The sequence below is a fragment of the Manis pentadactyla genome, chromosome 2 (genome assembly GCF_030020395.1).
Source record: "Manis pentadactyla isolate mManPen7 chromosome 2, mManPen7.hap1, whole genome shotgun sequence".
In the NCBI taxonomy this organism is placed as follows: domain Eukaryota; kingdom Metazoa; phylum Chordata; class Mammalia; order Pholidota; family Manidae; genus Manis; species Manis pentadactyla.
In genome coordinates, this window is record NC_080020.1 from 134866149 (window position 1) to 134879238 (window position 13090).

Sequence of the window (13090 nt, forward strand, 5' to 3'; positions counted from 1 at the left end):
GAAGCCATCAGATGATGATGATAAACACATCTGGATGATATGATGGTAATTGAAAAATCAAGACAACAGTATGTCTATGTCATCATTACAACTTCAGAAAATAGAAGGAGGAAAAGAGAAGAAATATTTTCCAATAAGCTAATTACTACTGTGAAGAGCATACACTCTAAGAAGGTCAAAAGGGGGCTTAGCCTGGATCACTCTTTTTTAACCAAGTTGCAAGTTAATAATACCTCAGAGGCAGGGTGGAAAAGGAACAGTCAAAATGTGACAGCCAGAACTTGAACGTGCATAAACTTGATTAGTACATTAAGAAACAAAACTTGGACTAGCGTTTGTTCTGTAATAATCAGGGAGAGATGTAGGTTTTTGTGGGATCTGAAATTCGTGCAGTTTGGGTGGGGTTCTCACTAAGGCAAAGAATATCAACTTTTGAATACAAGTGACGAGGGCCAATCTCAGGTCCTTAATGGGTTTCATGAAGTAAAGAATTTTAGGCTTGCTTAACTTCACAACAAATCCACCTTGGCAATGATATAAACATATATTTTGATCCAGGTAGACAATAAAAGCAATGAAAATAGATGAGCACCATCTTGTCGAGATGCCATGGGCTATCCCTTCAATGTGGGATTATGAGTACATTCATTCACTTCTTTTGCCAAATATTTTAATATAATCCTATTATTGTTAAAAATGGAGACTACGTTTCCAAGCACCAGAAAGTGAGGAGTACTGAAAGTCTTCCATAGGTCAAATCCATGAGTACAGCCTCTTAGCTTTCCTTAGCTTTGCAATCACCACTCCACAGTTTTGGGTTCAGCTTTCTGTTTGGTTTCCTAAAAGAGCATGTTTCCATTTCCTAAATGACACTGCATTTTAAATAGTCACTTGAATAAAGTTTGAAAATTGGTAGAAGTACCCACCTTGTGTACCTCGGTTGTGTTTGAGAAGCACAGCTGAAGAGCTCACAGTGCAAGCTCTCATCACTTAGTGTCCCCAGGCCTCTTGCTTTTGAGTTCCCAAATTTAAAGCTATGGAAGGAACTCTATGGGAATTCCTGGGCTGTGGCAGTTTTCTCAGCTCCTGCTCCTCTCCTGCGTCATCCTGAGCAGCAGCACCTTAGCTTTTATATACCCAGCTTCCCTGAAGATTTTATTTGCAGTATAGCCCCATCACTTGATGAGTGACCTTAAGGAAATAACCATTCCCATGCATCTGCAGAATGGCTTGTGTATGGCAAGGCATGAGCTTTGGATTCAGGCAGACCCTAGCTAAGCCTTTGCTTGGTTGTGTCATGAGCCAGTTCCTCAGTTTGTTATTGGGAGACAAGAAGACAGAGAGTACCTGGTAGGTCTGGCACAGGAGAAAGCACAATGCAGTTCCTTTCCCTTCCTTCTTGAGGATCAGCCAGCTTGTGTAGGTCCTGCCACACCAGCATTGCTGGTGAATCATATAATTCACTCTTCACACACTCCTTGGAAGGCTTGGTTTCAAAATTTCCCCCTGTCCCAAATGGAAGTCAAAATAAAATACAGTAACAAATGAACAAAAAAGGAAAGAAAGAGGAGAGAGGAGGGGTCGGGTCAAACTGCTCTTGTCCATGTGCCTTGTGTTGCCAGATACACTTCACAGTGGCCCTGGGCCACACTGGAAGCAAGTTGACCTGTCAAGAATTTGCTTTTCTGCCTTTAAACCACTTCACTGTGTCTGAGAGGTTCTGGGTCCATCAGGCCAGATTCTGCTCCTTGTATTGAATTGTTTACCTGCTCCCATCTATCTAGCAATGAATTGTCTGGCAGTTTGTGAAACTCTACAGTGACCACATTCTGTATGTAGGTGAGCAATACTAATATGACCCCATCCAGCTGGTGGGAGCATCTATCAATGGTATCAGTAATTCCTGTCTCAAGTATCTATCATTGTATTGTGTATGTATCCATATGAAAGAGGCTAAGATTCAGGCACAAGGTGAGACAGAGCCAGGTGTGAGAACAGCCTAGCGCTGACCTTTGCAGCCATCATGAGGTTGGGGGACAGCAGAGGATACAAATTCAAGGTAGATGCCAACCTTACCATAGCTGCGGCTGTGTTCTTCTGGGTGGCGGGTTTCTCCCCTCGGGGTGGGCTCTGCTCCACCAGAGGATTCCTTGGCATTTAAGCCACATCCACTCGGTCATGGCAAACTGTAAAGCTGGGTGAATTATTAGGAGAGGAATGTACATTTTTTCTCTAAACTTATTTTCCTCTTAGGTTTTGTGTAAAAGTTAACATGTCTTACTGGACACTGTGTATGTTCTTCAGAGAGTTCTTCAGACTGTCCCATGTCTTCTGATTCTGCCCATTTGGTCCTAATTCATAGAAGGGTTTCCCTTGAGGAAACACCAATGGACAAAAAAGTAATTGTGTTATTCATCTTTCTACTTGATTGGCCAGGAGGGAGAGGAGATTGTGGAGGGCAGGCTTTGGAGGTACCTATGATTACGTCCGTTTTATAGGATGGAGAACACAGAACACCAAAAGTGTGAACTTTACCCTGAATGAAGTGGATAGTGGTGTTTTTCTTTCCTTCTTGGGCACATACACATGTCACATAGGGTTGTGACTCCAGCAGTTAGTCCAGCACCCCAGAGCTGTGAAGGCACACTGATCCCTGGAGGCCCTTTGCCCAGTTTTCAGGCCTGAGTGCAAAACTGCCCTCCTTGGGGAGTTTTCTCCCCAGGGGTATATTTGACCTTCCCAGAAGGATTCTACTCTTGCTCCGGAGAAAAGTTCACCATGATTGAGGCCCACTGGGAGGCTGGAATATAAGGCTCAGGAGTCTCTGCCTGCTGACCGGGTGAAGCTGGACTGTCTGGGACATGCCAGAAACCAAAGCTGAGGTCCCAAGTTGGTCGCAGTTACTAGATTCCAGAAAGTGCTTTCATTTTGCTTATTTCAAATGTCCTTTACTCTTGTCACTTTTTTTCTACTATCAATTTTTCCAGAATGTTTCACTGTAAAATTTTTATCACTCTTGTTCATTTTTAAAACAGATTTTTCAGGAAAATGTGAGTGTTATATCTACCTAATATGATTTTGATTAAAAAACATTTCCTTAGTATTGCTTGCAATATGTATCAATTATTTAAATGTAATATTAAAACCCTTTTTAAATGTGAAAATCTTCATTATGTTTAATCAGTGTAATTTAATGGTAAGCCAAAGTGATGTTTTTTAATGCATTCAAAGTTAGTGACTAATTGAAATTCTAGTTCATTAATTTCAACTGCAAATCATAGTGGATAGCATGAAATATTACTGTGTCTTTACTAAGTTATTCATAATGAGCTTAAACATGTATTTTTACTAGTAGTTATATTTCTGTTCAGTTGGTGTGGATCCTAACTTTAAAAATGCTATTATGATTGTAGTTCTATCCCAGTTCTCCTTAGGAATTAAAAATTAATCCTCTAGTGGATTTCACTATCTGACACATGTTCTATACCACAACCAAGTTCCCCTGCCTACATAGCCCCAACATTTTATTTACATCAGTACACATCTTAGGAATCCTGAGGAGACCTCAGCCCTGCCAAACGCCCTGCTCGTTTCCCTGATCATGCTGTGTGCACATGGCTGCAGATCGTGACCAGGCATGCTCCTCTCACTCGGCTAAACCCCAGCTTCACCTCAAGGCCAGCCTCCACTCCACCTCTTCCTGGAGCTCTTCTGGCCCACTCCTCTCTCTTCCGGTTCCTGTAGCGCCTGTTGTCTGAGCTCCTCACTTAATAGTCACCCTTCATTATGTTGGTATCCGGCAATGTTCATGAACATACTCTTCCTTCCTCACTAGGCAGCACGTTCATTCCTGGTCTTTGCGTGTTCAGCACATAGCATTGCTTTTTGCATATCCAACTAGTCAAAAATCACTGTTAATCGACCCAAACATGTCGTTGAACCACCTTGCACCTCTCAGTGGCATATTGTCTGATTAAATGAAGAGCCCATGGCAGTCACAGACTTAGTGTTTTTGATGTAGAATCTTTTCAGATACCTCAGAAGTCAATAGCATATCATAACTTGTAATTATGTTTGGAGGTTAATTAGAATAACTGTATCCTGTCTCCAAGAAACTTTGTTCTTATTTACTGCATAATATAATTTAATCCTCAAAACAGCCCTGTGAGATATTACCATTTTCCAGAAGAAGAAACTGGAGAAAATAGATGTTCCTTCCACAACTGAAGGATGTGTAGGTATCTTGTAATGCATTCCTCAGGAAGTTGATTGTCTAATTGGATTTTTTTTTAATTCTTATTTCTAGTTAGACAATATTTTAATGCCACTCTTTTGAAAGTAAAAAGGGAGTCTGATGTGTATGGTGACATTGGTGGTTAGGAATAAGACACTCAGATTGTCTTCAGAATGAAGGCAAGGATCATTCATACACAGATGGGTTGATCTGTCCCACTTCCATCAGATGATAGTAGAAATAAGCACTGATATCTGACATGTGCTTTTTGCTCAGTATTAAAAGTTCACAATATGGTACTAGAGGCCCTGAGTGTTGAATGCAATTCCAGGGTTCTGCCCATTCTACTAAAGCCTGCCTTCCACTTATCCAGGCTTTCAACTTTCAAAGTTGTCTTCCAGCTGAGCACTTTCCCCATGCTGTTCTTGCTGCCAGAATGTTCTGATTTTGCCAATGTGTGTCAAGTGGATCACATGTACTCATCACATTCATCCTAGTTTAAATACCACTCCCCACATTTTTCTTGACCCCAGGCTCATCTATCTAAATTGGATTTTCCCCTTTGGGTTTTTCCTTTTCAACTCATTGTTGATATTTATCAGTGTAACTGTTTTCATTTTTATGTCCTTTAAAAGGGGGTATGTTCTTCGGGTCGCAGAGACTACATCTGCTTTGTTTGCATGGTACCTCCACTTTCAAAGTCTAGTTTATGGCAGGTGCTCTTAGGTATGTGCTAAATGAATGAGTGATTGAAACACTTTTAAAATCCCAGGTTTAATGCTTACATTTCGTTTACATGGCAGAAATTTTTAATGTCAAAAGTAAACTGACAGAATGACAATGTAACAGAAACAAGTCAGATAAAGTCATTGATACTTAATTTAATATACAAAGGGCTCATATTCAGTAATCAGCTCCAGCTTTCCAAAAATATAACGAAAAGATTTTGATGAATATACCTCTTGTCCCTACTGCTCAAATTAACAAATAGCATAGCAAACTTTAAAATATAAAGGAAGAGTTTAAATAAATATTAATATCATTGTCCTGAAAAAAGAAGGTAGTTTATCCTGCCTCTAAATATACATTTAGCTCTAAAACTCAATAAATGCATTCTCAAATTAAACCTTGAGGTTCTGACCAGCATATTTTCTGAATTCAGATACTTTCAAATATCATGGCGGTATATCAAATGTGCATAATCTAAGTTATTACCAAAATAAGGAAAACATTTTATTAAAAATATTAATCACACAAAGAAAAACATTTTCAAAGTAGAATGAAGAAAAGCTGCTTTCATGATGCCTGGTTTAATAGGAAGTCTGTGATTTTCCACATGGTCTCTTTAAAAGACCCAACTTCCAAAAATAATAAGTTATGATGACTGCTTTTTCTTAGAGTATAATTTAGAATAAAGGTAGAGTTCATCAGAATTTTGCCCATGGTATGAAATATTTTGAGTGAGGGAAACATGTTTATCTACAATGGTATTTTTAATGGGCCTTCGTGTTTATATAGAAGTTTTAATATCTTAAGGGATAAGTGAAATGTGAAGAAGGAGATGTTTTTACAAGCAGCATTTCATTTAAAACAGCTTAAAATATTCCATGTAACCCTGTGGCATTGATTTAGTTCTCCAGGCAGATATGCAAGGAAAAGCCTAGGGCAGAGTTAGGGAGTTTGTGGAATTTTCCCCTTTTAGGAATTTTAATTTTGTCTAATGGCCATGCTGCTTTAATAAAATAAATATGAAAAGGAATTCAGGCTTTTTGAATAATTCTCAAAGTGAATTTTTGTGCTGTTAGCCCACCAACGTGAAAATGGGATCATACCCAGATAATCCCAATGTCTGCTACAGACTGTGGCCTTCTGTCACTGGGGTAAGGTGCTATTTGGTAGGTCTAGGACACTGGGAGTCGGATCTCACTGCCACCGCCGGGTGAGGTCCCAGAAGGGTGGAAGGGTTCTTATTCCCACTCTCTGCTCAGGTCTGTCTCACAGTTGAAGGCCCCAGATTTCCAGAAACTTCCTCTAGGTATTTTCCTAGGAACATCTATATCAGTGACATTACTCAGGGAGAATTTGCTCATGCTGGACATTATGTGAAATATCTAATTCCATAGATATGAAAGTGTACTTTCCACATCATTGGTTTAGTCGCGTCTCTCTTGTCCCCTGCAGGAAAAAAAGGTATTAAATCAATTGTGTGTCTTTAAAATGATTAGTTCTTAAAATTGAGGATATGTTTTATGTACTAATAAATATAGGTCAAATTCTACTCTAATGGAACTGACCATTTAAGTGAATTTTTATTTTAAAAAGTAAATTATTAGAAATTACAATCCTAAACCTCAAGAACTAGAGATTTTAAAAGCTAAAGTTCATACTCTTTATTGTCAACTTATGTTTGAAAATGATGTTATCTGAATTTAATAGAAAAAGGAAAAATCAAACATGTACATCTTCCTTGTTCTTACTCCTAAGCCATCTGTTTGTGTTGGTGTGAGGACTGAGATATTTAGATTAAAAATATACGTTTTTTTTGTTTGTTTGCTTTAATTTTTTGAAGGGAAGGAGAGTTGCTGAAATACATTTTAGATGGATCAAAGATAGGGAGACAAATGAAATAATACTGTAGAAGAATACAAGGAATTGTGGGTACACATTTTTTATGATTTTTAAGGGCAGAAGCTTTTTCTAAATATGGCCAAAATCCAGATATGATTTTCCAGGGAAAAGACTCATAAACTTTATTGCATAAAATGTTAAAACATTTGATTACCTCAAGAAAAAATACTTAGTGACAAATGGGGAAAGTATTTGAAACATTATTGACAGTGTTAATTTTTTAATACAGATATTTTCACTTGCAGTGGCTACATCAGAGACAGTGAAACCAGTGACCCAGTCAAAATTAAGCAAAAGCAGAGACTGGTTTGGAAACACAGATAGCAGTAAGTGCACACAACGCACATAATCATGATCTCACAACTAAATAAATAAAATAGATGACAAGAAAATCATTTTCTCATCTATCAGAAAGGGCTAATGTAAAAAAAAAAAAAAAATAGGCAACAGCCAGTATGAAACTGGTAGAGGAGAAGGAAGTACCCTCCATTGTTGGTCAGTGAAAATGATTAATACCCATAACTTTAAACTCATCAGTTCCACTTAACAGGAGTTTATCGTGTAGAAAATATGTACAAAGATGTACATTACAGCCTTGCTTTTAAGGATTTAAATAAATGTTGGTTCATCAAGGTAACAATACTATACAGGCATAAAAGGAGTAAGGTCGAACTATATTGATGCACAAGAAAAAGTGTCACAATATATTATTCTGTGTAAAAAGCAAAACTTGAAGCCATGTGAATAATCTCCTTTACATGTATTATATATAACTGTACATGTAAACAACAAAATATATATGTATGTATAAGTACATCCCTGCATGAATGCTTACTGGTATAGAGAAAATATTTCCAAAATACATAAAAGTGTGATCAGTGCCTACTTCTGGAGAGAGAAAGTTTTTACTTTGTACTTTATAACTGTTTTGTTTGATTTTTGTGTATGTGTGGGGAAGTAATATAGGCACATTAAGGTGATGAAACCAGAAGGCCATTAGCCTGGGATGGCTCTAATGCTCTATGTGAGCAAAACAAAACCCCAGCAGAGTCAATGCACGTGAATCTGAGAAGGTGAAACGTAAGAACAACCATCACCACAGCCAGCCAGGCTTTCCCACCAAGGCAACCACTTAAGCTGCAGCCAATCAAACCATTTCCTTGCTTAGCTCTTGAGTCTTCTCTATAAAATCTTTGCGCCTAGTTCCAAGGAGCCTCTAACCATTATCATTTTGGCACTGCCAGAAAGAAATCCACGTATACTCAAAGAGACTCTTGAAAGTTGTAATGTGCCTCAGTTTACCTTTGAACACATGCCTGGTCACCTATCAAAAAGTCCTAATGACGTTATGGTGACAGGTAATTGTTTCGCATCCCTTGCCACCCAACCTAGTCCTGCTGGGAGAAGCGCCAATTTGACCATTGCTGTTTGATCTTCTTTGGGTGATTAACAAAGAACAATCGCATCATAACTTAATAAATAATAGTTTTACCCCTCTGTTGCTCCTCTGTTTCTTCATTTAGAGAGGGAATAAGTGTAGTGCTAATTGAGGAACTATATTTATAGGCTCTATGAAGTTTAAATGAGCTAACAGAGGTCAAGTTCTTAGAGCAGTGCTTTATATGTGGTTAGCATACTGGATGTGTTACTTAGGGTTATTCTACATCATGAATATTAACAACTTAGTAATACCCCTCCTTGGCCGCCCGGTGTTTGGTAGTCACGCTGCCATGTCTAGTCCCCCTCTTGGTGCCTTGGTGACTCGGTCACAGACTCTCCCTTGCTGTAAGTGCCCCCCCACCTCTAAGAGGACATCCACACCCCCAGGCTGCCCTTGCCTACCGTGCCTCACACCCAGGTCCTGCCCATCGGACCTCTCGGCCCCTTTAGAGAAGGAATTCCCAGGTTCAACACCCTACTTGCCTGTGGGGTCATCTGTCTTAATTTTGATTCTATCACTCATCTGTTCCCACTTCCCCCACCCCATCCACCTTCTCTTGTATAACGTGGGGGCCAGAATCTTTCATAATGCCCCTGTTGTATATGAACTCTCATTTAGACAAAGCTAAAATAGAATATCTACCATCTACAGTACTTCTGATAAAGTATGTTTAATACCATAACTAGAACTATATTAAACTGAAAATGTTAACACATTTTTAAACTACAGTTTCAAAAGAAAGACTTCCCTATTTTATTAAATTCACGCTAACCTTGGTGAAGCTTTGTACATGTGTTCGCTTGTCCATGGAGCAATTTCCTACATTTCCTCTATTCAGTTTTTCATCACTAAAACAAAAATTATACTACCTCCCTCGTTAGAGTTAAGTGCCTAAATGATATAATAATTTGATACAGTCCAGTAGGTGTTCAACAAATAACATCTGTTATTAAGGTGATGGTGATGGTAGTGCTGATGATAAAGTGAAAATAATAAAACCCACTTACAAAATTGTGTCTAAATGATACAATCCTTTTCTGTATCCCAGGTGTTCGACAAGCAATACTGGTAAGGGGATGATGGTGGTGGGAACAACGGCCAGTATTTCCAAGCACTGCAGAATTCTGACTTCAGCTTTATTCATTGACACCAAAAGGCTCATATTGGCATAGATGGTTATCTGCTTGTCTGCCCTGTATCTTAGCGAAACATATAGATGTTTCAACCAAAATGAGTTTAGTTTTAATTAGATACTTCTACCCTATGCAGAAATCTATGTTCTCTGGCAAACAGACTAAAACTTTGTTTCTCAGAACTAGCTCCCATGTCACCCCAGAAGGGCCAGCCTGGCCCCAGCTTGCACCTGTGGGAGTGGGTAAAGCTGCGTCTCTGCTGACCCTGTGGCGTGTGTTTCCAGCACCTGCGTTGGGGCCCAGGACCCTTACTGCGGCTGGGACGTGGTGAAGAAGAAGTGCACGAGCCTGGAGGAGAGCCTGAGCATGGCGCAGTGGGAGCAAGACGCCTCCAGCTGCCCTGTAAGTGTCCACGCACTCCGGCCTCCGAAACACTGTCCGACGCTTCAGTGCGGTCCACGTGTGTTCATAATAGACCTTTCTTGCAAACCCAGTCTGTACTCTGCTAACCTGTTCAGCTGTTAGCTTATTCGAGAGCCACTCAGGATGCTGCCATGAGCTTTTTGCCTGTTTTGAAGAGAAACGTCTTAAGAGAAAACACTGCTGATTGTAAAATGGGGTGTGCTATCTCTTATTTATTCTTGGATTTTTATCTCCAGAGATTGGTGTGGACTATGTTGCCCTTTTAACACTAATAAAATAGTAATGTTCACGCCCATCCATTTCCCTTGGCAGCTATAATTCCAGAAGCCGAGATAAGTGGAGCTTTTAAAAGAACAAACCAAAGGATGTTATCATTGAGCCCCATGTGGAGCAGCCTCATGGCTCCTGCTCAAGGTCATAGGAAGGTCTGAGAGAAACAGACTAATAGCCATTCCCACAGTGAATCTGGCAGAATGAAGAGAAAAATCACTTCCATTTTGAGCCAGACTCTGAATCCAAGAAAAGACGGATTCCACAGTCCTTTTGCCAGTTTATTTGTTCAGGTCCTCACTTGTAGTAGCCAGCCTATTTTTTTTCTCCTCTGTCTTTAGAAACCTTAATCTAGTCATCTCAAATTCTTTATGAGTTCTCAGAGAATATGAGTGACAGCTTTTAGCTTCCACGTATTGGAAGTTGATTAAGCCATTGTGCCACCACATACCTGCTGCTCTCTGTCCCTGTGGCACAGCTCTGCAAGACAGAGGTGAGAAGAGAAGCCACACATTCTTATTTGAAATCTATGCCCTTTCTCTGATACAGAACTGCCTGAGGCATCTGGACAATCATTCTGTTTCCTATCAAGAAACCAGCTCATTCCATTATCTGAACCACATGTTCCTGAAGCCTATCCTTCGGTCTGTAAGTGGGAAAATCAGGCAGTGACATGGGGAAGGCTTGGCCTTTTAAAACCAGTGTCAGTCCCCAGTGCTGGCATGAGATCTAAGCCTTTCACTGCAAAGCCATGGGCTTCAGCACCTCCAGGCTCCAGACAGTGCAGTTAGCTGCTACTGCTTTGAGTTACTTAGCTTCACATCTCTGATTTTAGAAGCAAACTTTTCTGCAGTGTCTCTCGAAATTGGTTAGAAAAATGCTGGTGTTTATGCTAAGTGCCTTCTCATTTCTAAACAATACTTTAAAAGCACAAAGGTGTTCATCTTAAATTCTTCACAGCTCAAGAAGACATAAACATCTAAAATGCATCTCTCAAGTACAGACATATATTTTAGAAGAATCAGTGTATCATCATCTTCTAGATATCCAACCCCACATTTTTAATGATAAAGAACACAAGACTAAAATTGCAGTTCTTAAGCAATGATGCCTTCAGTCTAGGACCCATGGTTGTTTTAGTGCTTATTTGAGACATCCTTAATTATATAATGGGAAATACATACTTGGTTTATAACAATTACATGTATAGTATATTCCTATAGTCAAAAAATGGAGGTAACCTGATGTTGAAGAAGTGACTAGAGGCTTGATACTTAAGGTTGTCACTCCTGCTGAGAAGACAGTTTTTGTGATAAAATCTAGGAATGTCAGAGTGTGATGTGGACGTGCTCTCTCCACCATTTCTGCTTTAAAAATGTAGTGAGATGTGATCTCTGATTCACTGGCTGTAAAATACACATAACAATATCTTATTTTTTCTGGTGTGAGGTGATTTCATTATACAGAACCATCCTTATCCCCTCACTTAAAGGAACTGGTCACATATCAAGATGTACTTCTGGTGAGTTAAGAATATACAAAGCATCCCACAACAGACAATAAGTTATGTCACTGTGAGCAAAACACAGCAAAGAAAACCATGTATTTTACATAGGCTACTATATGGAAAATGGAAAATCCCAGACTGACCATTTTAACTTTTTAAAAGTGACATATTAAAATTTTTAAGAGTTTGTTTGCACAAAAATCGATTTGAAGCAGGCAGCATCTCATCCTGAGGGTAGAAATGACACGTACAAAGTGAAAGACCTTAATAGGCACTGAAGAGCAGGAAGAAAGGAGTCACATGAGACAAAAGAACAGGTCAGTTATTGCAAGGTCACGTTCCTTTAGGGGATGGAGGCCTAAACTAACAGGCATATGATTTAATTAGTGCTGATCAGGCAATTCCTGATTGACTGGGTTAAGATTACATTCCTAGGAGAGCAGAAACTGTAATTTAGTCTCAGTTTGGTGGTAACGGGGCTTAGCATAAGGCACTCCATTCTGAGTCTGTTGTCTTGTTTTCTAACAACTGTTTTAATTACACATCACTTTCCAAAAGTCAATCTCCTAGAAAGAAAATGAGCTCAGTGAACATTATTTGCATTCACATGGAGCAGTCTTAATTTAGGTATTTTTAAAAGCTATTAAAATGCAATTTTGCTTTTATGTTATCATTTATTTTTTACTGAAATGGAAGAAAGGCTTGATTTTATTGGCCAAATCTGCCATATTTCTTCATTTCTGATATGTCATTGCTTGTTTTATAAGAAAAAATGGCTGCCATAGAGTGCAAGATGCCAGCTGATTTCAGCGATGTTATAATACTGAACTTTATAAGCTGTGGGATTTTGGAGTGAGACCAGAGAGAGCATCTCGTAGCCAATGTACGAGCCCAAGTTGAAGAACAAAAAAGGAGATCCTATTACATGAAGCTCAAAGAGAGACAGGGAGAGGTTGAGTATGATGAGGTTGACATCAGACCCTCATGTGGGAACCTACCAGGTAAATCTTCACAAACCATGGACCAATAACGTAGCACAACTGAGTTCCCCAAAGTCGGCGCTCCAGTAAAAACTCACACAGAGCCTGCAATTTGTAGCTTAAATCCTCTGCTTGCCAGGGAGTTCTGTTTAGAGGTGGAACCCCAGAAACCTTCCCAGATTTAGCGACTTAGAGAAGACCTATTTTCCGCTAAATGTCCTTATTTAAAAATGTCCATGGATTTCTGTTTTCTTGGAGACAGAACAAGAGTTGACTGGAATATTGATTAACATTCTATTTTCTCATATAATTGAAAACATGATTCTCAGATTAAGAGATTTGAAGTGCTTGAGCAAGATCTAAATGGACATATCTGAAGTGATCCAAATAATGTATCTGTCCTGCCTAACCTGTCATGCTGCTTAACAAGGAAGGAGTGGTCTTAAGAATCTGCCTGAGCTTTATTTATGTATA

General features: G+C 39.3%; 1 protein-coding gene across 1 annotated transcript in view; it reads left to right on the forward strand.

Annotated features, from left to right (window-relative positions):
• Positions 1–13090, forward strand: part of SEMA5A (semaphorin 5A) — a 462739-nt gene that overhangs the window by 364929 nt on the left and 84720 nt on the right. The window contains exon 12 of the mRNA XM_036896667.2: positions 9721–9838. Coding sequence (XP_036752562.2) covers positions 9721–9838 — 118 coding nt within the window. The remainder of the gene's footprint in view (positions 1–9720; positions 9839–13090) is intronic.